The sequence below is a fragment of the Natator depressus genome, chromosome 3, assembly GCF_965152275.1.
Source record: "Natator depressus isolate rNatDep1 chromosome 3, rNatDep2.hap1, whole genome shotgun sequence".
NCBI lineage: Eukaryota > Metazoa > Chordata > Testudines > Cheloniidae > Natator > Natator depressus.
The window spans coordinates 204,102,537-204,129,935 of NC_134236.1; the positions used below are offsets into that span (position 1 = coordinate 204,102,537).

A 27,399-nucleotide genomic window follows, 5' to 3' on the forward strand; every position below is an offset into this window, starting at 1 on the left:
AGATAGCACACTAGACTGGGAGTTGGGAGAGCTGGGTTCTGTTCTCAGTGCTGTCATTTACTTGCTGTGTGACCCTGGGTAAGGTAAGTCATTTCCTGCCTCTGTTTCCTCCCTCCCTTTGTCTTGTCTGTTTAGACTGTAAGATCTCTGGAGTACTGTTTGTACAGTGCTGAGCACAATGGGACCGTGATCCCAGTTGAGGCCTCTGTGTTACTTTAATACAAATAATAGTAACAATAGCAGCCATGCAAACGTATACAGCCTTGAAATACCCAACAAGAAAAGGATGCGGTTTTCCAGATGCTATTTATTATTGATGCTGAATCTAACACCTGCGCTGCTAGACTTAATAGTTTATAGATCTTCACACTGTAAATGTTGCTCTTTTTCTTAGTATTTGTAACATAATGTATTTGTTTTGTGTGTGATTGAAATTTTATAACATACTTTTCATTTCTACAAGTGGCAATAGTAAAATTAATTTAAAAATAAAAATCTTGGCTTCGTCTTATTTGGTAATACCACTGCTGTATGCAGATATACATCATGTACAGTAAAACTGAAGATTAGATTTCCTGTGAAAGGGCTGTTTCTTACAAATGAAGTTATTAATGACACGGTTTTATGTGAATGTGTGGAGAGGGATGTGTAATTAAATTACATAGCTCATAAATCCCCAGTGTACGGCTCTTGAAGTTTGTGGTGTTGCATGGGGGATGAATTTGATGCTGTCTTTTAAAGGGACATCATCAACTTGGAAATTGCATTTCTGTCTTAATTTCTTTTTACCTATGATTGTTACAGAGAACTGCCTAAGATGCCTGTAACTGAAGGAAGATAGTGAGGAAATAAATATTTGCTTGATTTCAGTTTATGTACTTTGGGCCAAATCCTCAGCTGCTGTAAATGGGTGTAGCTCCATTGCAGTCAGTGCCAGCAGAGGATCTGATGCTTAGTCAGTTTTGCAGTTAGTTGGTCCTCATTTGCACTTCCTGTCTAATGCACTGCTGTGGGGATGACTGAGGTGGAACTTGCAAACATGCCCCAGATCATGCTCTTCCGCTTGATCCACCTTTCTGACAGAAGCCCTAAAACCCTTTGGAGTGAAATTGGGGTCTGTACTTGGGGCACTGGTAATGGCGCAGTTCACCTCATAATATGAGCACATCAGCAGGGAATTACCAGCCTGGGATATGATCTGTGGCCTTTTCGTAGAGCATCTAAACCCCTTTGGTATTCTTCCTGTGCTGTGGTCCCATATGTTAGATTCTCAGCTCAGTGAGCTTCTTAGAAATCTCATTGTAGAGCTTGCCACTTCTGTTCTTCCTCCCAAATTTATAGTCCCTGGTAGCCTTGGTGTCTGCCTCTAGCGAGCGGGCTGCAAGTTGTGGTGCTGTCGTCTTTGGGGATGTTGTCAGAAAACCAGAAAAGAGGTAGATTGCAAGAAAAGGACAGAGGGAAGGGATCCTAGTGGTTGTGGGAAGGTATTGGAGGATGAACAGCTCTTGATTGTTGTGTAGTGGTGCTAGCCTGCATCCACACTACATACAGATCAAGTTAGCAGCTCTCACGAGAAGCTGACTCAAGGTCTGCCCTGCACACATGGTCGTGCCAACCAACTAGTCTTACTACAGCCAGTACACACAAGTGATGAGTCTGCATGCGTACATAGGGGCCAAGTTAGAGAGAACACTTGAACTATATCTTGTGTTAACTCACTAGTGAAGGCAAGCCCCTGAATTGGAGGTTGGAAGAATCTCTCTCTTTACTGGGATCCCTACGCAGAGCTTGAGAGCAAGAGGAGTCCTGGGGCATTGAAGGGTGGATGGGAGAGTTGAGAACTCCCTTCTGTGCTTCATGGAGCTCCCAGACTCCTGCTTGGAGACAAAGCATGACCAAAACCTTGGGGGCTGATCTTTCCTCCAAAGCTTCTAAACACTTTTGGGATGTGTATGTGTGTGGGGTGGTGGTGGTGTTAGCATTACAGTAGCACCTAGCAGCCCCAGCTGCGACCAGAACCCTCCTGTGTTAATGATGAAGTGGGTTTTAGCCACAAAAGCTTATGCCCAAATAAATTTGTTAGTCTATAAGGTGCCACAAGTACTCCTCGTTGTTTTTGCTGATACAGACTAACACGGCTAACACTCTGAAACCTGTACATGAACATAGTAAACTCTTTGGGGGCAGTCTCTTACTATCTAAATGGAGAAGAGGGTGGGAGAAGGGAAGAGGTTTTATTCCCATTTTACAGATAGGGAACTGAGGCACAGAGAGATTAAGTGATTAGTCCAAGTATCACTCTTTCGTTCCTTACTGAAAAAGACCCTTATTAGCATCAGCCAGGAAATATAAATAAATTGAAACAAATCAGGCCCTACTATTTAAAGAGAGCTCTTGTCAGAAACTTAAATCTCTTAAAATTAGAAAAGCTGACCACGTCTCTTAAAGAGAGTACCTGCTTCTAACTACTCCTGGGGGTATGTCTAAGTGCAAGCTGGACGTGTAAATTCCAGCTCAAGGAGATGTGCCCATGCCAGCTCTGATTGAGCTAGCATGCTAAAAACAGAAGTGTAGCCATGGTGGCACAAGTGGTGGGAGGGGACAACCTTCCCAAGTACCGCCCCATCCAAGACACTAGGCGCATAGTAGGGCAGCTAGCCCCTCCCGGTATTCATGCTGCTGTGGCTATACTTCAAGCTACCGTGCTAAAAATAGATCAGAGCTAACATGGGTATGTCTCCTTCCGCTGGAATTTACACCTCCACTTCGAAGTGTAAAGGTACTCTGGTAAACCAGTGGAGTTTGTGTTCAGTTTGGTTAAGCGTACAGAATTCCAGATTCTTATCTGAACCTCTGCAGTCTGCAAAATCAGATTGAAAGTCTCTTGAAAACAGGTTTGTTCATGAGTTTCCCAGCTCTTCTACTTTTCTTTCTGGCCACACCTTGTAAGTGAAAAATGGTCACCTTTTCTAATGTTCTGCACTTTCAGATTAGCTCTAGTAATGGGCACAGGTTCAGAGTAGGGCGAATGGTAAGCTTCCTGCTACATGCTAAAATGAAAGAAAATCTTCTGTTTTATCCCTCTCTCCTCTTCTAGCTCATAGTTTTACCTCTCATTCTTTTGTAGGTCTTTTCTTTTGCTTCTCCACTGTTTTCCGTCACCCATTTATTATTTTTTTTAACTCCTCCTTCGTCCTTGACCTTGGTCTTTGCCCTTTTTGGGTCCTTCTAATAATGCCAATAAAGGAAAGCAAGAGTGTCTGTTTTGGTTTTTTTCAAGCAGACATTTTTGGCTCAGCTGCTACTTTCACTCAGACTTAAACTGCAGCTATTCGATGCACTCAGTTTTTCACTGAGTGCATCGAAACAATCCAAACAAGCTTCACATTTTCTGTGGTACATTTTGCACATCCAAGATTTGGTGCAATAATTAGGTGAAAACTCCAACATAATAAACTAATGTAATTTAATGAAGGGATGGGCCGGGGGAGGAGAATGAGTTTTTAACTTACAGTGAAAAATGATGACTCACGACTGCAGATTTTGGCCTTTGTTTAATTCAGGACTATGTTTGCAGGAAATACAAACCTGAGTCAATTGAGATGTTTTTTAAACATTGCTAATCAGCTAAATATATTTGTGGATACATGCATATAGTATAGATATGTTTGTGCAATCATTATATTCTTCTGGATAGTGAATCACATTTTATTTAGCTATGGAAAAAGGTGATATCTTTGTAATTGCTATGGAAAAAGGCGATATCTTTGTAATTGCACCCCCCATATACATTTCGCTGATGCAAGGGTCAGAAAGGTTAATGATTACTTCACCGTGTTACAGTAGGATTTTTCCCCCCTCTTACATTTACAGTAACTTGTTCTCTGTCCCTTGCTGGTGATATTTTTTTCTCTGATCAGCTACATTAAAGCTGTAATCTTTGGGAGCAGATTGTGGTGACATCTAACATTTGTTCTATTTGTACTTCAGACTGAGGTCAAGCAAACAAACAAAGCAATCATTATGTTTTAGCATTCTTTTTTAATGAGTGCATTAAAATCCTCTCAGAGAGCATTACAGGATCAGTTGTGAAGGGGAAGGGGGGGAAAACGGAACTCCTAGTAGCTGTCTTTTGAAGCAGTGCAATTTATAGGAAATAATAGACAAAAAGGATATGTAAGGGCTTTGGTGGGAAATCAATGGCACTATGTTGTTGACGGAAAAAGATCTTGGCAGCACTGTTGTTGTGACTGTTCCTGTGGCTTAGAAAGGAATTTCCTACAGACTGGACTAACCATTAAAAATGTCTCTACTTTTAGGAGTTCAAGACGTTCAGTGGAGTCTTCCCAGGGTAGATGTCGTCTGTGACAATGGAAGCCCGTTGTCTGGAAAAGAGAGGAAGTTTCTTTAAGGTAAAAGGAAGATCTGATTTACTTCAATAATTAGGAGGACACATTTACTTTGAAAAGTATGGCTGTTTATAATCTCACTACCAGCTGCAGAGAACCTTGGTGCTTTTACAAAGCTATGCTGCGAGAACTTGCCTTTGCACAGTTGGAAGTTTATCCTGTCTTCCAGCAGTTGAGGATTTTGTAATTGAACAGACAAATACAAACACAAAGCACATGGCTTTATGTGAAACTGATACTGCAGAATATGCCAAACAGCCATTGATATGTAGAGAGCTTTATTTGTAAATTGGTAAGCATCTTACTGTGTGTCTCATTTTACAAGTTTTGAGGTCTGATTTAAAGTCCAGTCCTTTCATTTGTATGTTTTTGCTATATACTGTATATAATGATACATTCTGTGTAAAGGTGTCTCGTGGCTTTCCCGGCAGCTGCTACTGACAATATACATCACACACACACACACACATATCACATGTTCTTATAGTTAGTTCGTACAGCAGGTATTGCTGTCGTTAAAGTTGCAAGACAACCTTGACTTTTTTCATTCTAACTCCTGATTTTGCTTTGTTCATAATTTTTCTGAAAAAATTCTCCCTTTGGTTGAATCTTTCTGTGCTTAGTTTCAGTCCATAGATTATTTTATGAAAACTCGTAGAAAAACTCTTTAATGGTTTTTGAGTTACCTGAGCATGAAAAAATGTATTATTTTTCTAATTTAAGCAGATATTTAAGACTTTTTTTAATGTACTGATAAACTCAAATGACTGGACTTTTAAAATTCTGGATTTCATACATGGCTAGTCCTCAGTGAGGGATAGCTGTGTTAATTCTGAGACCATATTTTAAAACACCCAGTTAAAAGCGACCTGAAAAAGTGGGGTTCATGCATTTACTGTTAAATAATGTACTAAGTTTAAACTACATGCTCACCTGCAACACTATGGAATAATTGTATAACACCACAGTCCTACAATCAGGATTTTTCTTTCTTCCACTCCCCTGAGTTATATATTTGTAAATAAAAACAAGGGAATTAAATGCAACAGCCATTTTTCATGTGACATTAAGACAGCAAATTTCAACACAACAGTCACAAAATTGGAACAGTTAAAATTCTCACAGCAACATTAATTTACCCCCATGATGCACAAATATATAACAAGATCTAGTGGCTGGAAGTTGAACTTAGACAAACTCAGACTAGAAATAAGGAGGAAATTTTTAACAGTGAGAATAATTAATCGTTGGAACAATTTGCCAAGGGTTGTGGTGGATTCTCCGTCACTGGCGATTTTAAAATCAGTACTGGATTATTACTAAAATAGATGCTGTAGTCCAAACGGAAACTATTTCAGGGAATTATGGCCTCTGTATTATACACAAGGTCAGACTAAATTATCACAATTGTTCCTTCTGGCCGTGGAATCTATGAATATGTTTTTATTACTACTGTAGTTGGTATGGTAAAAGTATATTTAATGTGCAGAGAATGCCCCAAGTTAGTTAACTCACTGTTGCACCAGCAGTGTATTGCTGGAGTGCATTTCATTTTATATGAATATTTTCATTTTATTTAAGAAATCCTTTTTCCCCCCTGAAGATAAGGATATGATGAAAGCTTTTACACAGAAGGTGGTTGCATGCTGACATAAAAATCATTAGTTTGTGATGTGGAAAATGTATTTGACTCCTGGGGGTGTGTGTGTGTGTGTGTGTATGTCTGAGGTTTTGATGATACTTGCTCTTTTGCATATTATCCTCCTGTACATTACAGTGAAAACAGTGTTACAATATACAGTGACACTCTGATTCTTAGGATACTGTTTTTAGCTGTCATGGTGGCATACAGGTCCTGATATCCTGTGTTTCAATAAAAAGGGCCAATGAACCCCTCCATTCTACACTGCAGAATAGAGCTAAAGTGTAAGAATTGCATGAAATGGGCCAGGAGGACATTTATAGAAGGATGGAAAAGAACCAACAGCCTGGCACACTGTCTAAAGCACTGACACCTGTTGGGGTTCTGTGGATTTGGAGGGGAGATCTAACCGCTCAGAGCTGGGTGACGGTGTGCAGCCCCGGCTGTATACATCATGGTCTCCTCAGAATCCCACCGAATACACCTTGGAAGTGCCTGAATTCCTCAACAGCATTAACTTCAGATCCAGTGTTTTTTACCCCCACTAAGCTGATCATGAGCATCGGCTTGGGGAAGGCACACCCTGTGGATTCCCCAAACCAATGCGCCAGAGCTTTCCACAGATCCTTAGGCTCCCCATGAACGTAAAGTCTACTGCGCCCACTCTCCCTCCGCCGCCAATCCCACCCTTTGTGCACAGCTACAAATTCTTACCTCCCCAGGGAGCATGTGTCAGGAACTATCCTGCTGAGTTTTTGACCTAGCTGAGTTTTTGATCTTTTCTGTTCTCCCTTTTCATTGCCAAGTCAACCCAAGTGATTAGAACCTGGGTAGCTCAGCCTGGGTGTGAGCAGCCATGCTGCAAAGCTATACCCTATTTACTGCATCCACACTGGCGCTATGCTTCCCCATGCGTGTCGCTAGGATGCTGTGCACACCAACTGCTCAGATTCTTTCCCAGTGATTTGTGGGAGAACTTGTTTGTCATTTTGGGCACATGGTAGGGAATTGTGGGAAGGAACTGGAGGACACTGAGTGGTTTAGCCTGCATTCTTAGTGTGAAGTAGGTGGATTACCCACCCAAATGAAAGCAACACTTGGGTTTTGGCCAGTGGCTCAGATGAGCCAGCTGGCTTGGATTGAAAGTCCCACTAAACTTGGGAGAGAGGATTTTGTGTGGATGGGAGAGGAATTGCAGCAACACCTGCTTAGATGCCTGAGTTAACTCTGCAGTGAAGAAGTATGCACAGAGTGACTCTCCACTAGGACAATCTGTAATTCTGCCCCAGCTCTACCGACAGCGTAAACAGTAGTTCAGACCAGACACAGGCATTTCTGTTTCATTCTGCTCCCAGACCAGTCTGCGCTACACCTTACACTGTTGGTAACACCACTGCTGAAAAAAGGACAGTTTTCCCTAATGTAGACAGGGCCTGTAAGTAGTGACTGAAATGCTAGGAGGGCTGGTTGGTGCTGAATTAATAGGTTTGGATTGTTTTTGTCTCAGAATATTGGCATACTACTGCAAACTTAGCTACTTGACACTGAAGAGCTGGATCTTTCAGAAATAATGGTATTGACTCTCTTCTCCTGGCATTGCTGCTAACATACATAAAAAGCTAAAACATAACGGATGCCTGGCAGCTGCCATCCTGCTGAGTCTTAGTTGCCCAGCCTTCCCCATCTGTTCTAGTCACACCCTAATCTTCCCCGCAGCAGGTTACATTCCAGACATTTCACAGCTGTGACCCTTCCCACACCAAGGCTGAAAACATCTCTTGCTGTCTGAATCTGAATCCCTCCCAGGAAACTACCATAATGCCTTGTCTACAGAAGAGACATTTGGTATGCCTAGCATGCCAGCAACACTGCACGTGCCCATGAACCTCCGTGCTCCCAATGGTGCAGAGACAAACACAGCAGTTTGGATTAGACTTGCTTCCAGCAAAGCTAACCATGGTGTGCCTCTCACCAGTGTCCGTATGAATGGGGATAGCTGATATAATAGCTCCACTGTAAACAGTCTTCCCAGAAGGCGTTCTGAAATTTCCCAAAAGCCACTGTTTCAGGGAACTGTGCGCTATATGTATGCTGGAAAGTGGAGGTTGTCCAGAATAGTGCAGTGGGACATATCGGTATGGCAGGTCAGACACAACCTACTCACTGTCTGTCCTGCAAGATGGCATAGGATCAGAACTACTACAGCCGTGGAGAAGTTAAAACTTCTATAGTCATTTCTTAGCTAGTATGTCGGGTTTGAATTGTAATGCTATAGCCTGGGGTTTAAAAAGAAAAAAACCTAAAGGAGTTAAGTGCCCATCTTCCTCTGAATTTCAAAGGGATTTGGACACCTTAAGTTCCTTGTAAAATCCCAGCCATATTCATTTTAAAATATATATTTATCTATCCAACTGTTTTAAAACCAAAGTGTAATTCTTCCTTTTAAGTCCTTAGCTGGCAGTGGATGTGCCTAGACTCCCCAGAACATAGGGGCTAATAATGTTAGTTGACAAAGCATCGTGTCATTAATTTTCACTTTGACAGCCTCATAGTACGATTACAATGACATACTTACACACTGAAATGCTCAGTTGATGCATCACAGATTTTGTTTGTCTATTATTTTAACACAGTCTTATTAGGCAAGTCATTGGAAAACAAATGAGGCATGAGTTATATTGGAATGATAGAGCTTTTTCCCCTGTGGTAGCTTATGCAAAGCCTCATGCAATCAAAAATAACCAGGTTCATCTGGGGACAGAATTAGCTTCTCAGTTTTTGGAACACATTCTGGTTATGTCCTGCTTTGTATAGACCCAACCATTGTCTTTATTTGGTGGCAATCAACAGTCTTTTTCATTTCGAGTGAATGGCCAGGCAATTCATTAATATGATCAAACTATCTCAATTTCTCAGGAGTATGCAGAGATTATCTTCAGATATGGTGGAGGCCGGGAGTTTAGGAGGTTGGAGAGGGGAGTCCTATTCTGTGTATTGTCTACATTGACTTCAGTGGGACTTAAGCACAAGCATTGTGCTTTGCTGAATCGGGTCTTGATGAAGGGTTTGGTTTTTTTTGGTAAGGGAGATGCTCTCCTTAGTTTATGTATAATTATTGAAAACTATTGCTGTTTTCAACTAAGAAACAAACAAAGCAAGACCTCATGGTAACTAAAACAAACAAACGCAAACGGACCATTTTATCTCCTTTATTTCAAGCCTCCTTATTGTCAGACAATTATATTAGGAGACCAAATTCTCCAGCTTACTAAGGCTTCTTTTTGACACTATAGCAACATAAACAGCTGTAACATAAATTTAACTGGTCACTGAAGATTTCCACCCTCCTTTCCTCTCCCTCCCCATGTAAGGGAATTTTTGGGTGATACAGGCATCTCGCACCAGCCTTGCCCACTAGTATGTGGGTAACTAGACAAAAAAGGGTATGATTAGGGCATGTGTGCGCCCTAGTAATCTCTAGCTACCAGAATGTCCCCTTATGGCATTAGCAGCCAATGTAAAAAACAGCCCCAAGGCTGCTCTAATTTTTGCCAGGGACCAGTAGGTGGCTGGCCCTTGGATTGGACGGAGGGAAATGTGGCCCCAAACTACCTTTTCATTCCCACTGGAGAATTATGCTGAGTAGAGTTTGGCTGTAGCTCAGGATCTAGGCTAGAACATCTTGGTAGTTTCAAACAATTTGTGTATTCAGGCTGACTGCATTCCTTTTGTATTGTACAGTTGGAGAGCAGATGTATTGGTGACTTCTTTCACTCTACAGGGGTGTTTCCTTTGCTTTCTCCATATGTGAGGTCATTAGAGCACAGCTAAGTAACTTAGCTGCATCTGGATGGGTTAGACAAGAAAACACTTCCAAGTTCAGATTTAAAAAAGAACGCTATATTATTTTATCTTTTTTAATTTGTATTACTTCACCCAAATATTTTACTTACTCTTTCATTGCTTTGTGTTTGGAGAGCATATCAGAGACATTTCCATATCCATTATGACTCCGAAGATATATTTCTCAGAACGTCCTTCCAAATTCACAGCCTGTCGTCAAAGGAGAATTTAGGGACGTTTTGCTAATATATTTTATTTTACATTTATTCAGGTTTCATTTAATCTGCTGCTTAGTTTCTGAATGTACTTAAATCTATCTGGACTGTCTTGCCATTTTCAGTACCTTTTACTATAAAAAAACTAACCAACAAACCAACACAAAAAAAACCCCTAGCAGGTGTTGATGGCAAACTTCATGAACTTGTTGTCCTTTCTCAAGAATATTGAAATGGTCCCCATTGTAATAGCTTCTGAGCCCCTTGCAATTTTTAGTGTTCATTCTCACAACGGAGGAAGGTAGGGAAATATTACTGTTCCCATTTTACAAAAAGACTAAGAGCATGTCTGCACTTACTGGGGATCAGTGCTGTGGTGATCGATCCGCTGGGGGTTGATTTAACAGGTCTAGTGAAGACCCGCTAAATTGACTGCAGATAGCTCTCCCGTTGACTCCTGTACTCCACTGGAACGAGAAGCAGACTGGGGATCAGCACTGGTACTCCACCAGAACAATAAGCGTAAGGTAAGTCAATGGGAGAGTTTCTCCCGGTGACCCAGTGCGGTGTAGACACCGCAAAAGGTCGACCTAAGCTACATCCAGGCCTGCCGAGAACAATTCTGGGCCCTAGGGCCAGGGTTGTCCCTGGTGAGGGCGGGGCATGGGGCAGAAGTGATGTTTCGTCACTTCTGGGACCGACCGCGCCGGCCTGTGGGGACCCCCAAAGTGCAGGGCCCGGAGAGCTCGTTCACGCCCATAGGAGCCCTGCAAGCCGCCTGGGTGATTTAAAAGGGCCCGGGGCTCCGGGCTGCCACCGCTCCTACTGTAGCAGTGGTGGTGGCCAGGGGCCTCCAGGTTCTTTTAAATCTCACGGGTCCCTGGGCAATTGCCCCTTCGCACCCCCTCCTCCCTACCCCCTGTGTAGACCTGCCCTAAGTGACTCACCTGAAGGTCACACAAGATTTTTTTTTTTTTTTTTTTTTTTGGCAGAGCAGAGAATTGAATCTTCATCTCCCTAGTCCCAGGTTAGTACCTAACCAGCAGGTCATCCTTCCTCTCTGTTGGCTCTCCCAACCGTTAAAACATTTTAGAGGGACCCATCTATTGTCTGTCTACCCTGAAATAAACAGTTTCTGAGACTTGCCTATTACTTAACCAGATTTTAATCCATAACAGAATTAAATGTTACCAGCCCAAGGGGGGGATATTAGAAATTCCTGGCTCACAGCACAAATTGCAAGTTGCTGAAGTATATAAATACTTCAGTTCTATACAGACATTGGGAAAAGTCCACAAATAGGAACTCTCAAGCATTCGGCCATCATTGGCTTTTGGCCAGGCTCTTATACAGAACGCCCTTTGAGAATTGCTGCACTCTACTTATCAAAACAGGAAGGAAAAAGCTTAGATGCCAAAGAGGATGCAAGGCTCCAGAAAGAATGAAAAATGGAAAAGCTGGGGGGAAAGGGCACAAGAGCAGGGAGTTGCTTCCTGATTAAGTACAGCATTGGTCCTTGTTTTTAGGCCGTGCTCCCTTTCCAGGTTAGAAATGTTTAAAATAGCTAAGATGGAAAAAGGAGGATAAAGGTCTGAATGTGATCCCTTGGAAACATTCAGCGGTGGCCACTACAGTTGGTCCTTGAAGTGCATTATGAGCAACTTGGAGGTTTCATAAATTCACAGTGAACTTTTAGTTACATTGCAGTACAGAAGCAGGTACTGTAATGCATCTGCCATGCAAAGATAGGAATAGTTTTTCTTTCTAACAATTGTCCTGCAACAACCGTCTAGACAAAAGGCAGCTATTCTGCAACACTGGGACTTTTTGCTCCAGTCTAACGGATAGAAAGATCCACCTGTAAAAATCAATGGTATGGATATCTTTCCGAGGGCTATGTGAGACAGTGGATTAGATTATCCATTGTGGCTGCACTCCTCTAGACACAGGGCAGTAGTGTATGGTGGTGGGAGCGGGACTTCTGGGAGATGGTTATAGGTCCCTGATTCTGTGCTGCTTGCCCCTGAATTCTGTTAGAATAGCTTAGAGCAGCAGTTCTCAAACTATGGGTTGGGACCCCAAAGTGGGTCGCAACCCCATTTTAATGGGGTCACCAGGGCTGGCTTATGTGCTGGGGCCCGAGGCAGAAGCCTGAGCCGCACCTCCTAGGGCCGAAGCCAAAGCGTGGGGACTTCAGCCCTGGGCAACACTGCTCAGGTTATAGGACCCCTGCCTGAGGCTGAAGCCCTTGGGTTTCGGCTTTGGTCCCCCCACCTGGGGCAGTGGGGTTCAGGCTTTGGCTTTGGCTTTCCCCCACTCAAGGCGGCAGGGCTCAGGCAGGCTTAGGCTTCGTTCCCCCTTCCCTTGGTCATGTAGTAATTTCATTGCACCGCGACCCCCTTCTGACAGCAAAAGTTTGAGAACCCCTGGCTTAGAGGCTGCTCTGACTTATACTACTGATATAAGGTCCTGAAGATGTAAAGCAGAGTGGAAGAGCAATTTCATCAGCTCAGTAGCAGAGGAAACTGATGTGCATGAATAGCCGTGGTCTACTCCATTTGTGGACAATGTATACTAATCAGTATACCATCTGCACAAGCCTTCAAAGGCCAGGTCTATGGGATGAATATTGTTGGCTGACATCAAGCATAATGGGTTGCAGTACAAAAGAAAATATTGTGTGTGTGTGATTTTGAGATGTTTGTATTTTGTAATTTCATTCCTGGATTTTGAGAGTGTAAACAATTAGTACTTGGGTATTTCAGGTAATGTTTGGGTTCGGTTTTGTTGGGCAATATCATGCCAGAGAAGAGTTCTTTGGTTGCTGATGTATACTATGATGTTATTCAAGTATGTGACATCATGTACTCTGTGTCGTGGTAATTACCATTTGGGTTTATAATGGCTATGTATTTCTTCAAATGAAGATGAATGGCAAAATGATGGTATTACAGAATTTGACCTTGAAAAGGGTTTTCCTTTTTTGGATTATTTCTGAGGAAACATTGTGGACGTGAAACTGGTTGTTATATATGTAGAAATTACTGACTTAATTTAAACTTTGGATTCCAGATGATGACTTTCTATTTTCACCTAGGAGTTTGCTCTGTGTTGTTTGTTTTTTAATGTTTTTATTCTTTGTATATGTGCATCAATGGTCCCAGTTTCAGTAATTCCTGTATTATTGGCTTTGGTATCAGTATCTCATTGCCATGAATAATCCCTACAAGATCTCTGCAGATCACTTCCATGGTCTTAAAGCTTATGATTGCTATGAGCTTGGTACAGAGCCTGCAGACAGAAATGTATTTCCATCTGATCTTTTAAGAAAATGTCCTCAAAATATTAGTCTTTTGGGGCCTGATTCAAAACTCCTTGAAAGTCAGTGGTCTTTTTCCATTGAGTTCAATGAGATTTCAAACAGGCCCTTTGTGAAGGCAGAACTGAATTTCAAGAATTCAAATATATAGGGCCTTATGAGGTAACAAGCAACTGCATTGACCTCTCACCATCACAACTGTTGTCATCATATGTTCAGCGTTCTAGCTGGTACTTTTGGGTAGAAGTGTGTTTTTTAAGAGGTCCATGTAAAGATCTGCACACAAGCTGCCCTTTGTGGTGTACAACTGTGAGGGACTGGGGAATCTGTCTGTACAGCCATGGTCACCAACTGGTAGATCGCGATCGACTAGTCGATCCTGGAGCCTCTGACTGTCGATCATGATCTCCGGCTGCTAACCAGGAGCCGCCAGAGGTAAGTGCGGCCCGGCGGGAGCCTGTACCCCTCCCACACCCCAACCCCCTTCCCCAGCCCTGAGCCCCCTCCTGGAGCCTGTAACCCATACCCTCTCCTGTACCCCAACATTCTGCCTCAGCCCAGAGCCCCCTCCTGCACCCAAACTCCCTCCCAGAGCTTGCATCCCTTACCCTCCCCTGCACCCCAACACCCTGCCCCAGGCTCAGCCCAGAGCCCCCTCCCACACTCCGAACCCCTCGGCCCCAGCCCAGAGACCGCACTCCCTTCCTGCACCCCAACCTCCTGCCTCAACCCCATGAAAGTGAGTGAGGGTGGGGGAGATTGAATGACGGAGGGATGGGGGAATGGAGCGAGCAGGGCAGGGCCTCAGAGTAGATCCTGGGTGGCACTTAAATTCAAAAAGTGATCTTGTGCGTAAAAAGGTAGAAGACCACTGCTGTACAGTCTCTGCATTCTGTGTGAGATTATGAACTCTGTATATACCAAAATACAAACTCCATTTTGAATGTGCAGCCTTTTGCCTTGTCTCTTGTCTGTTTCAGATATCCATTCATATGGGTAGGTTCTATTCAGTTCACGTTAATGATTCTGGTCTCGAACCAGAATGTTAAGTGATTCAAATATCTCATCCCTTCCCTTTTACAATCAGTGTGCAAAGTGGAAGTTCAGGCACGCATACTAATCATTAACATATTATCAACATTTCCGCATCTATCCCATCAACAAATACGTTTATTGATCCTAGAAAACCCAGGAACCATGCTACACATTCTTGAGCTCCATCTGCTGGTACATTAGCTGTTAGCACCTCTTGTAACAATATCTGCCTGTAAACAGCAAAAATGTAAACATTCTTATAACAATTTCCAGTTGGAATTCTTTCAAGACTAGGACAATTATTTTTGCTTTGACTTTTTTGTTTGTTTGTGCTTTCTGTGAAAAATTCATTTTTCTTTTGTCAAAACAAAAAACAAACAAACCTGAAAACAAAAAAATTTTGGCCAAAACCAGATATTTTTATTTGGATATGTTGCCACAATGCCTTCTGGGAATTGCAATTCAGTTGATTTATGTCCCCATTCTCTTCTGTGGTTTGTACATCTCAGCTGGGCTTCAACTCCCATGATGCATTGTGGTCAAAGGACTCCCATGATGCACAGCCTCCCCTTAACAAATCATTGCATCCTGGGCTTGCGCCAGCTCCCTGCCACCGTGACAGGGAGCGACGTTGCTCCCCACCTCCAGTGAGTACCTCAGCTGCAGGTACCCCCTCGGCTGCCCCTCTGGCAATGTCCTCTTTTTGGGAACCTGAAATATAGTAACCCTAGCATGGGGTCGCAATGCCACTCATTTTTAGCCTGCCCACCCCTCCATTGTGGACCTTGGGTGGATTGCCAAAAAAGAGAAAATGCAGTTTATGGGCCACCTTCATAAAAAGTTTGGGAACCGCTCCCTGAATAAACTCCACACAGACTCTCTCATGGCTAACACCAGTCTTGTCTGGAGCAGATTTAATAACAAACCGTTCAAAACAGTCCTCAAAGTCATAAAACAAAGTCCATCACCACAACAACATAAACATTCATACTCCGCTCTGGAACATTCAGCCAGTCCTGAGGTTCTTTTGTTCCAGTCGGCTCTTCACCAAGCAACCACTCCCAGACCTTCCTAGCTGGAGCCGAGCCTTTTTTGTCTCTTGGTCTCTGGATAGCCCCTTCTGCTGCTCTCCTGGCCTTCTCCTGGTTACTCAGGGTCTCCTGCAGGAACTTTTTGCTCTCTATAGCCTCTGCCACAACTTCCTTTAGCAACATCCTCACCTCCCTGCATTGAGAGAAGTCAGCAGGTAGCCAGCCTTCCCCTTTTGCTGTCTTCCCCTTTATGATGCCCAGGTGCTTCTCCTTAAGCCCAGTTGGGTAGGAGGTAATCCGTCACAGGAGCACTGGCCCCTGCTCCCTCTTAAAGTGGTCAGTCATCCAGTGACAAAAAATTGCTTTCAATAGAAAAATAACACAGGGCTACTATATCAATTGGTTGCTTTATTCCAATATTTAATTAATTAAAAACCTTACATTTTCAAAAATAGGTGAAGCTGCTGCAACAGGGACAGTTTGATGCACCATGGATTCCAGGGATTTTGCTAAAGAATTTAGGGCCAGCTTTCTGTGGGCTAGCTAGGGCCTATTCTCAGATGGACAAATGGTTCTCTAGCTAGATGAGATTTTGTGTGGGTCACACTTAAGAGGCCGTGAGCAAACAATTGAATAGCAGAACTTTGGAGAGGCAACCCAGGTTGTCTTTAGATCCCTGTTGCTTCCTTGGAGTGAAGAATGCCGTGATTTTAATGTTCTCCCCTGCTTTTCAGACGTTTCCTTTTGGCTAGTTTTTTCCCCCCTCTTTGGTTTAGTTAGGCATGGCTAAGAGGAAAGCAACTAAGTGCTCCTATTATGATGAGAGTGCACAGTCAGGTCTGACCAGCTTCTCTGCGTTTTATATGGCAAGCTTCTCAACTGTAATGCATGATCATGGCTAAGATATCTAAAACACCCAGTTTTGCCTCCGCTGTAGCTACTGAGGAGAGCAGAGCAGACCTCTACAATTGAAGAGTGGGCAAGGTTGGTAGACCTCTGGGATGCCAAAGTCATACAGGCAATTAGAGAAATGACTTTTTTACTTCCCCCACTCCTGATAGACTTCTCTGTACCAATTGCCTTTGTGGCAGCCAGAGGGCAGCTGGAGAATCCTTCCTTTGTTCCTGCTAAGTCCTAAGAAAGCACCTGAAATTAAAACGGAGACCTATCATGGAAGTCACTTGGGTTGCTAGTCAGTGCTCAAGTAATCTCTGTTCCCTTTGCCTCATTTGATAATGTCGTCTTAAAAACTGTGGCTCCCTCTTTTGATGAGCCAATTAAGAGTAGTCCACACAGTTATTCTGAATCTTTGCATTATGTAAGATGCTTGCAGGGCAGACCTTAGGGCTTATGAGACCTTGTGCAAAGAAGCGTGAGGTACTATTGTAGTTCCTCCCTCCTTGCGATCAGGCCCTCCATTCTCTGTGGTGTTGTTGGAGGCACTCTGACAGGAGGATTGAGTAGGAGGAGAGGGGGCTCTGTGTCACCACGTACATAGCATAGGTCTAAGGATGCTCCTAAAGATCCAAAATGTCACACTCTTGATTTCAGAGATGTCCCTGTCATCTTAATACTTCATATTGCAAAGGTCAATTTTAGAGTTGGTATACTGAATTAACCAAATAATCCTTTAATAATAATAAATTAATAATATATTTTAAAAATCTGCTTCTGTGTAGTGATTTTCATTGGAGGATCTCATACTTTATAAAGGTAAATAGAATTACAGGTCACACAGTGCATCATTGGCAATCAAGAGTTTGAACCCAGGTTTTCTAACTCATAATCTTCTATTTTAATAATTAGCTGATGATGTCTCTTTCTTAAATTACTTGGATTGAAGAAATAAGGAAGCAGCAAATGTCCTGGAAGTAAGTGGTTACTCATCCCTTTCAGCATTTCAGCCACTTAGCATGCTCCGGGTTTGAAAACTCTATTTTCCCACAGTGAATAGGAAACTTCTGAGGGCAAGTGCCATCGCTTTCTGCAGAACCGAAGCTTTCTTCTTTTTTCCAAAACAAACACAAACAAACCCCCCAAAAAACCCCAACAAAACCCCCCAAATAACCGTTTCAAGCCCTTATTGTGCAAAAAACCTGCCAATCCAAGGTTAATCCATTGCACTGCTGCCTTTCTGAATGTGCAGACAGATTGTTCCAGTGCCTCTGCTGCTGCTCATTGCTGTTTTGAACAGTAGGAAAATGGAAACAAGCCACAATCTTTCAGGTTTTCAGTTCTCTGCAATGATAGTGAAACTGACTAAAATAGTTCAGTTGCATTCTGCTGCCTCTTTGGAAAGCTCTTAGCAACAGGAGAGATGGACAGTTGAGGTATTTGCTGTGAGGAGAGACTCAAAAAATGAAGGCTGTAGGAAGGGTAGAGTAGTGGAAACACCCATATTTCAGCCAGAAAGCTGAGGGAAGAGGTAGAGGAGTAGACTCACACTTCTCTGTTGCAGCAGTCAGGAGACAGAACTGAGGTATAAAGTACTGGCACCTTGAGAGAGAGAGAGAATTCTCCTTCATTCTTCCAGAAGTCAGGCAGGTTGGAGAGGGAGAGAGAAGGTGCATGAGTTTTCCAATTTATCAGACACCTACTAGCTGGAAGCTGATATGAAAAATGGAGAGTCCTGGAACATTACCCTTTCCCTATATCTTGATGGGGTGGGGAAGGATGGTACAGTAGAACTTCGAAGTTACGAACACCTGGGGAATGGAGTTTGTTCTTAACTCAGAAACGTTTGTAACTCTGAACAAACGTTATGGTTGTTCTTTCAAAAATTTACAACTGAACACTGACTTAATACAGCTCTGAAACTTTACTATGCAGAAGGAAAAATGCTGCTTTTAACCATCTTAATTTAAATGAAACAAGCATATAAGCAGTTTCCTTACCATGTCAAATCTTATTTTTTAAACGTTCCCTTTATTTTTTTTAGTAGTTCGTTTAACACAGTACTGTACTGTATTTGCTTTTCCTTTCCTTTCCTCTCTGCTGCTGCCTGATTGCATAATTCCAATTCTAAATGAGGGGTGGTGTTGACTGGTCAGTTTGTAACTCTGGTGTTCATAGCTCTGAGGTTCTACTGTAACTCATTTGCTGAACAGTGAGATTCTGAATCTCTTGTCTCTGTCTGCAGCCAGAATAGTTAGTTCTCTGGAAAAATTTCCCAGCATTGTGTTTGAGTGCACAGATGATGGGATAAGTTTGGGTGAGGGGAGAGGGAAGCACTCTGTGTGTATTTTGTGCATATCTGTATAAATATGTGTGAGATTTTTATTGTGGGAGAGAGAAGTGACAGAAAGAGAGACAGAATATACAATGGAGGAGGTAGCATGCACAATTTAGGAAAAAGGAGAAAAGAGAGAGAAAAGTGGAAGCAGACCCTGAAGACAATTCATAAAAAAGATACACTATGATTTATTACAGGAAAGAGAGAGGAAAAACTGGAGTGGAGTCAGGAACAGCAAGAAGGTTATAAAAGCCAGAAAAGTGCAATAAGTCGTACTGGTTATGTAGGACTTGGCATATATATTTCTTGACTAGTTTAGCTTATGAATAAATCTAGCCTGGTGATCTGGGTTCAGTTCCCTGTTATGTCACAGACTTGTGTGTGACCTTGGCCAAGTCACTTAATCTCTTTGTGGCTCAGTTCCCCACCTGTAAAATGGGGGATAATAGCACTTCCCTGCTTTGTAGGGATGCTGTGAAGATAAATGCATTAAAGATTATAATGTGCTCAGATACTGTGATAATGGGAGGCACATAAAATAGATAATACCTCAAAGGGATCATTCATCCTCGTGGCCTAGGTCTATCAAGGACTAGCCTGCTTTTTTCCCACCAACAGGGTTGCCAATTATTTCTAGGAAGCGTCTCCTATCTAGCACTTCACAGTAACTGGTTGGTTGATTGGCTTGTTGTTCACGGTTTCTAACCTCAGAAATACATGACCATGTGCTAGAATTGGATTAGGTTTGGCCAGCGACGTCTTTTAGTTCAGATTTTCAAGTATGGGAACAAGGGCTCTTTATTTTAATCATATAAAGCAGGACTGCCTGGGCTGGATTCATCCCTACTGTAAAACAAGGAATGAATTTGGCCCCATGTAGTAAAAGCCAACTGAATACACGGCTCGGTTCTTGGCAGTGAAGATGCCATTTCCATTGGTGTGTAGTGCACAAGAGGTGGGTTGCCTTCTAGTGTAGGGTGAGAAAACGACTTCAGTACAATTTCACTGTCGATGTGGCTACGTCTGATGCTTTGAGACTGACCGTGCTTTTTCCCAGTTCGCTGTAGTGGTTCAAAGGATGCACTATGCACATTTTCCCTACTCAATACAAGGAAGTCTTTTGTAAATTGTCAAAACAGTGGTACATTGGTACTTCAGATTACTTACTGGGATTCTGATCCTGAAAGGGAAAAAAGCCTATGAAAAGATAGAAGGATGTACTGTATTTCCTGTAGTTTTATTATACAAACCCTGGGGCCTATAACAGGACTGGAGAGCTCTAATCTAAATGGAGACTGAAACCTTTCCTTTGGATTGATCAAAATAATAATGTGCAATAAAAGAAGGCATGCCTGTCTGAGGTCGGAGGAAAGTATCCGTGTGATTATGACATAATGGGGAAAAATATTGTTTGGTAATAGTACAGGACTTTGAAAACACTGCTCTTGTAAGGCTACCGATATTACTGAGATCTTGTTATTGCCTCTTATGTAATGAAGAAGATAGCTTTGAGTTGGGTTGGAAAGGGTTTGGTTTTTATTATTTATTTATTTATTTATTTATTTATTTATTTTTAAAGCTTTGCTTACTTTTGGCGATTTTATTTTTAAAAATCTGACTACTCCTGTATTTATTCCATCTCACTTGCATCATGTACCAAGCACACTTCGATGCTATCCCTATGGAAAGTATAGGAGGCTGAATGATTATGACTTGTAAACTTGATGGGAGAATCAATTTCTGCTATTTCCTATCAAAATATTTGCAAACATTTGATTCATATATGCCATAATTCCCATAGCTGCTCAGTCACTGAGAATTCCCAAAAAGAAAAGGAGTACTTGTGGCACCTTAGAGACTAACCAATTTATTTGAACATAAGCTTTCGTGAGCTACAGCTCATTTCATCGGGTGCATACTGTGGAAACTGCAGAAGACATTATATACACAGAGACCATGAAACAATACCTCCTCCCACCCCACTCTCCTGCTGGTAATAGCTTATCCAAAGTGACCACTCTCCTTACAATGTGTATGAAAATCAAGGTGGGCCATTTCCAGCACAAATCCAGGTTTTCTCACCCCCCCACCCCCATACACACACAAACTCACTCTCCTGCTGGTAATAGCTCATCCAAAGTGACCACTCTCCCTACAATGTGCATGATAATCAAGGTGGGCCATTTCCAGCACAAATCCCCCAGACAGAGACAAACACCTACAAGATCTCTATCAAGCATTCTTACAACTACAATACCCACCTGCGGAAGTGAAGAAACAGATTGATAGAGCCAGAAGTCACCTACTACAGGACAGGCCTAACAAAGAAAATAACAGAACGCCACTAGCCCGTCACCTTCAGCCCCCAACTAAAACCCCTCCAACGCATTATTAAGGATCTACAACCTATCCTGAAGGATGACCCAACACTCTCACAAATCTTGGGAGACAGCCCAGTCCTTGCCTACAGATAGCCCCCCAACCTGAAGCAAATACTCACCAACAACCACATACCACACAACAGAACCACTAACCCAGGAACCTATCCTTGCAACAAAGCCCGTTGCCAACTGTGCCCACATCTATTCAGGGGACACCATCACAGGGCCTAATAACATCAGCCACACTATCAGAGGCTCGTTCACCTGCACATCCACCAATGTGATATATGCCATCATGTGCCAGCAATGCCCCTCTGCCATGTACATTGGTCAAACTGGACAGTCTCTACGTAAAAGAATAAATGGACACTAATCAGATGTCAAGAATTATAACGTTCATAAACCAGTCGGAGAACACTTCAATCTCTTTGGTCACGCAATTACAGACATGAAGGTCGCTATCTTACAACAAAAAAACTTCAAATCCAGACTCCAGCGAGAAACTGCTGAATTGGAATTCATTTGCAAATTGGATACTATTAATTTAGGTTTAAATAGAGACTGGGAGTGGCTAAGTCATTATGAAAGGTAGCCTATTTCCCCTTGTTTTTTCCTACCACCACCCCCCCCCCCCAGACGTTCTGGTTAAACTTGGATTTGTGCTGGAAATGGCCCACCTTGATTATCATACACATTGTAAGGAGAGTGGTCACTTTGGATGAGCTATTACCAGCAGGAGAATGAGTTTGTGTGTGTGGGGGGGGGGGGGGTGAGAAAACCTGGATTTGTGCTGGAAATGGCCCAACTTGATTATCATGCACATTGTAGGGAGAATGGTCGCTTTGGATGGGCTATTACCAGCAGGAGAGTGGGGTGGGAGGAGGTATTGTTTCATGGTCTCTGTGTATATAATGTCTTCTGCAGTTTCCACAGTATGCACCCGATGAAGTGAGCTGTAGCTCACGAAAGCTTATGCTCAAATAAATTGGTTAGTCTCTAAGGTGCCACAAGTACTCCTTTTCTTTTTGTGAATACAGACTAACACGGCTGTTACTCTGAAACCTGAGAATTCCCAGTAACCCTAAACTGAAGCCTCGTTCTGATCCCTCAGTTAAAATACGGGAACACGACATCATTTAACTAAGAACCAGTCTGTTCAGCTGCAGTCCAAGAGTTAGTGCAAAAAGTAATTACTCTTTTATTTGTGCAAATATATTTATTTTTGTACCAAAGAAGGTTGAAAATATGGTTTTGTGTACCTGTGAAAGAACTTTTGAAGTTTGTGGTTTTTTTAAAAATGTTTTTATGGAACTTTTTTTTAATTGCAGAATTGAATGTTACAGTAGTCAAAGCAGGTGGTTTTTTTAAAATTAATATCTTACTATGTTTGTGCCTATTGAAACTACGGTATTATTATATCTAATTAAAATAATAATCTGATCTAATTTCCTGGGATGTTATATACTGTAGTTAAACTTCAATTGTCCTGCCTCCAAGAACAAGTACAGTCTGTCCCTCACCCTTATTTTTTCTATTGTAAGGGAAGTCCAAATAGAATGGGATAAAAGGTTTGTAATGTCTAGTGACTAACCTTGTCCATTTGGTTTCCACGCCTCTTCCGCTTGCTTGACGTCATACTATTTTTGTCCCTCTCTAGCTCATTGACACAATTGCCTCAGAAATTGGAGAACTGAAACAGGAGATGGTACAGACAGATCTCATGCTGGAAGATGGATCCACTGATTTGCAAAGGTGATTAAAAATATAATATAATAGTTGCTGCCTATTTTCACTGTGCCACTTTATTCGGGAAGCTGACATTTCTGTCACATTCTTTAGCTTTCCTCCTGCGAACACAAAACGTTGTAGGTGCTGTGTAGATCAGTAATGAAGGTGTTTGCCTCTGAGCAGTGGGAGTGTCTGCTGATTATGTTGTATGTGTATTTGTTTTAATTTCTTTTAGAAGCAGTTGAACTTTGTGCACTCCCAGTTCCTCATAACAAACAACAGAAACCTAGGAAGGAGATACACTTTTAAACACAGAAACTGCTAACATTATTACTGCTGGTTGTGGAAATGAATCTTAACTTTTACATTGTAAAGTGTTTTAGAAATATTCATTGCTCCAGTGAACTTCGTGAAGATTCAATGGAACTTTCATACAGTAACACCTAGTGAAATGGTTAGTATAGTAAAGTATCGACTGCTATAAAGTGACCCTCAGTAAAGTATTTGTGAGCTATGTGTGAAGTTAGTTTAATTAAGACCATCTTTAAATGTAAGAACAGTAGACTGATGAATTTTGGGAAGGCTAAGAAAGATGTTACAGTACAAATAAAGTTCTGACTCTTTTTTTAAAATGAAACACCGAGTGCAGGTTTGGGTTATTATAACTGTTAATCTAAATCTATTGCTTTCTGTTGTCAAGCTAGGGAAATAGATAGTGTACGGTAAATATTAGGGCCATACCTCTTTGGTTTTATCTTCTTTAATGTCTTTTTTAGCAGTACTGATATGGAGAAATGTTTGACAATTCATTATGTTGAATTTTAGGGGATTTTTATTCCTCCTAAAAGTTGAAATATTAGTTGTGAAAGGAAAGTAACAGATTCAGACCTTTGAGTGTATTGAGTAAATACGCATGTTTCTAAGTAACTGATCTTTTATCATATGCGGCCTATGTGGGCCCCAGGCTATTAGAGAGACAAGGTGGGTGAGGCAGTTTCTTTTATTGGACCAATAAAAGATATAACCTTACTCACCTGATCTTTTATAAGGCAGTGAAATGACTTCTTGTTGCAGTACCTATTCATATCTCCGTAGCTAGGGCTTAGTTGCTATTTTCATTGCAGATGCTCATTCAGGCATCTATAACTTGATACTTGAATTTGAATCCAGAGAAAATTTAATATACAAATTGTGAGCCAGTAGAGGTCTGTGTGTGTGGTTTCCTTTTAAAAATGGTTTAAATCATCTTAACCGCTTTTCAAATCTCCAGTATTTTAGAATTGTAGCAGCTGCAAGTACCTGTAGTTGTGTTCTAAAACCTGCTCCAAGGAAATGTTCAGATTGTGAAGTTTCAGCTTCCATTCATTTCAGTAGTTGTGTGGCACAAAGAAATCTTAGAGAGATGTAATCAGCATCTTGGGGAGTGTAGCTAGTGTTGCCCCACCTTCTGTGAGTTGACTCCCTTCATCAGCTGGCGTGAGGGGGAAGGGCATACTTTTTGGGGTAGCAGTAAGGAGCGCCACAAAGCCCATTTGCTCTCCATGCTTTCTGAGCCATCCTGCTTTGTGCCTACAGGACAGCTCAGGGGGCTTCTGTTTGACTGCTGCTATTCTGTCTGTCCGTGTCCTCCCCCACCCCCCGGCTATTTTCCTGATAAGGCCAGAATTTGGCCCTGCCTCTTTCAAATGGAGTCTCATGTAGTTGTATTGTTTGTTTTTTAACTGATTAAGTGAGACTTGCAGCCTTATGTCCCTTATGTCTGTGTTTTACATTTCTCCCAGCCAATTAATAACGTATTTCAATAGTTTTCATGGTGTGGTATTCTAAGGTATATTGTTCATATTAATGTCATCTGGCAGAGATGGCTTTTTTTTTTTTAAATCAGTGACCCATTCATTTCCTTCCAATCATAGCAGCATGGAGAAGATTCATCAGAGCTACCCCTTCCTGAGTGGAGGAGAGGAAACAACCATGTCTGCAGCTCCGTTCCCTCTCCCCTCCTTCCTCCCCCAACCTTGCCCTGACCCCTGTGGGTGGGAGAGAAACAGGCTGGGAGAATGCACATCACCGCTGTTGTATGAGGAACTTACTGTCATACACTACACTGGAAAGTTATGCAGCTAGTTGCTGCCTTGACTGCTGTGCAGCCCTTCCGCTCTAGTGAAGTTCCCTTGAGGAGCTGGGACTCAGAGGTTCTGATGACTAAAGGAAGAGCTGGCAGCAAGTCTTCATTAAGCTGCGCTGTCAGGGAGGTGTGAGGGCCCCAGAGTCAGATTCGAGACACAGGGCCTCTGTCTGTCTGTCTAGAGACCATGATACCCATCATCCTAGTATCTGAGGAGTGGAGACAAAGTAAAAGTGGCCTGGAAACCAGTTGAAGAATGGGACCAAGAAAAAAAGAACAAATGCATCAGCAAGCACGAAATAGAGGATATGTCTTCGGTACAGAGTTAACTCAGGCTCTTATTAAAGTGTTGCCCCAACCATCCTTCTGTCCATACACACAGTTCTCTCATCCAAATGAGGTGGTGTCTTGAACCTGGGCTAGCTGGCCTGTCTGGAGCTGTAGGCTACAGCACTACCCTGGGGCTGGTAACTTAGCTACATTGCTGAGGACACAAGCTAAACCACTCAGGTTGCTAGTCTTCCAGTGCCTTCCCAGAGTTCCCCCTTGTGCCCAGAAGGACAGACAGGTTCTCCCCCAGTTTACTGAAAAAATGATTGAGTGGATCAGCTTATTGCAGCATGGAGAGCCATGGGATATGCCCACAGACGTTCCAGTAACACACTGGTGAGAACAGCACCTGTGAGAACACAGTAACTTGGGTAGGAATTTGCAGTGTGCTTGCTCGCACCTGGGCTAGGCTAACCTGCTGCTCAGACCCAGGTGCTGATCACTGAGTTCGCTCTGCAGTGAAGACATACCTGAAGTTACAGAGCAGGGAAAAGACTCGATGTGTTTTGTGTGCATGAAGAGGGAAAGCTCCACCATCCTCTTAGGGCTTGTCTTGGCTGCGGCTTTGCTATATTGACAGTCATCCGAGCTGCACCAGCACAGTCCCTAGTATAGTCAGACAGTGTGCAAACAATTACTCTGTCTGTTTACACTCCAGGCTGGACCAGTGTAGCTACACTGGTAGCTGTCATTGGAGCAAATCCTTAGACAAGGCCTTAGACTTAGGACACATCTAAACTGCCTAATAGTTTGGACGACAGGGGTGTGAACAGCAGTGAGCACCAAAGTGCTTTGCTAGAACTCCCCCATGTGGACGATGCAGGCATGAACTGAAAGGTTCCTAGTTCTCCTTCACAGTCCTCTTCAAACAGAACTACATTAATGCAAAGTAGGAACCTTTTAGTTCACACCTGCAAGGTCCACACAGGGGAGTTACAGCGCAGCCCTTTAGTGCACACTGCTGTTCACACCCCCAAAGTCTGAATTACAGAGCGGTGTAGATATGCCTTTACACAAGACCTTAGACTCCAGGAAGGGACAGCAGCTCAGTTATTGCTAGTACAACTACAGCAGCATAATTCATGTCTCTGAAATATGTGCAATCAGTAACGGCCCTTTAAAATTCCTGCAGTGCAATCTGTTAATCATAAGTGTTGAACTTACAAATGTAGAATTATGCACAAAAAAAACTGCATTCAAAAATAAAACAATGTAAAACTTTAGTGCCTACAAGTCCACTCAGTCCCTCTTCTTGGTCAGCCAATCAGTCAAACAAACAAGGTTGGTTACAATTTGCAGGAGATAATGCTGCCTGCTTCTTGTTTACAATGTCACCTGAAAGGGAGAACAGGCATTCGCATGACACTGTTGTTGCCAGCGTTGCAAGATATTTACGTGCCAGATGCGCTAAAGTTTCATATGTCCCTTCCTGCTTCAACCACCATTCCAGAGGACATGCTTCCATGCTGATGATGGGTTCTGCTTGATAATGATCCAAAGCAATGTGGGCTGACACATGTTCGTTTTCATCATCTGAGTCAGATGCAACCAGCAGAAGGTTGATTTTCTTTTTTGGTGGTTTGGGTTCTGTAGTTTTCACATCAGTGTTGCTCTTTTAAGTATCGGGGGTAGCCGTGTTAGTCTGTATCCACAAAAACAACAAGAAGTCCGGTGGCACCTTAAAGTTTAACAGATTTATTTGAGCATAAGCTTTCGTGGGTAAAAACCCCACTTCTTCAGATGCAACATGAAGAAGTGGGGTTTTTACCCACGAAAGCTTATGATTAAGTAAATCTTAGTCTTTAAGGTGCCACTGGACTCCTTGTTGTTTTTGCTCTTTTAAGACTTCTAAAAGCATGCTCCACACCTCGTCTCTCTGATTTTGGATGGCACTTTAGATTCTTAAACCTTGGGTCGAGTGCTGTAGCTATTTTTAGAAATCTCACATAGGTACCTTCTTTGCATTTTGTCAAATCTGCTGTGAAAGTGTTCTTAAAACGAACATGTGCTGGGTCATCATCTAAGACTGCTATAACATGAAATATATGCAGAACGCGGGTAAAACGGAGCAGGAGACATACAATTCTCCCCCCAAGGAGTACAGTCACA

The 27,399-nt window shown here is 42.4% G+C and overlaps 1 protein-coding gene across 2 annotated transcripts in view; it reads left to right on the forward strand.

The window, feature by feature from the left end:
- RIN2 (Ras and Rab interactor 2) overlaps nucleotides 1-27,399 on the forward strand; it is a 111,704-nt gene that overhangs the window by 39,948 nt on the left and 44,357 nt on the right. For both annotated transcript variants that reach the window (XM_074949731.1, XM_074949732.1), the window contains 2 exons: nucleotides 4,320-4,412; nucleotides 22,765-22,859. In XM_074949731.1, the coding sequence (XP_074805832.1) occupies nucleotides 4,356-4,412; nucleotides 22,765-22,859 (152 nt within the window). In that variant the 5' untranslated portion in view covers nucleotides 4,320-4,355. The remainder of the gene's footprint in view (nucleotides 1-4,319; nucleotides 4,413-22,764; nucleotides 22,860-27,399) is intronic.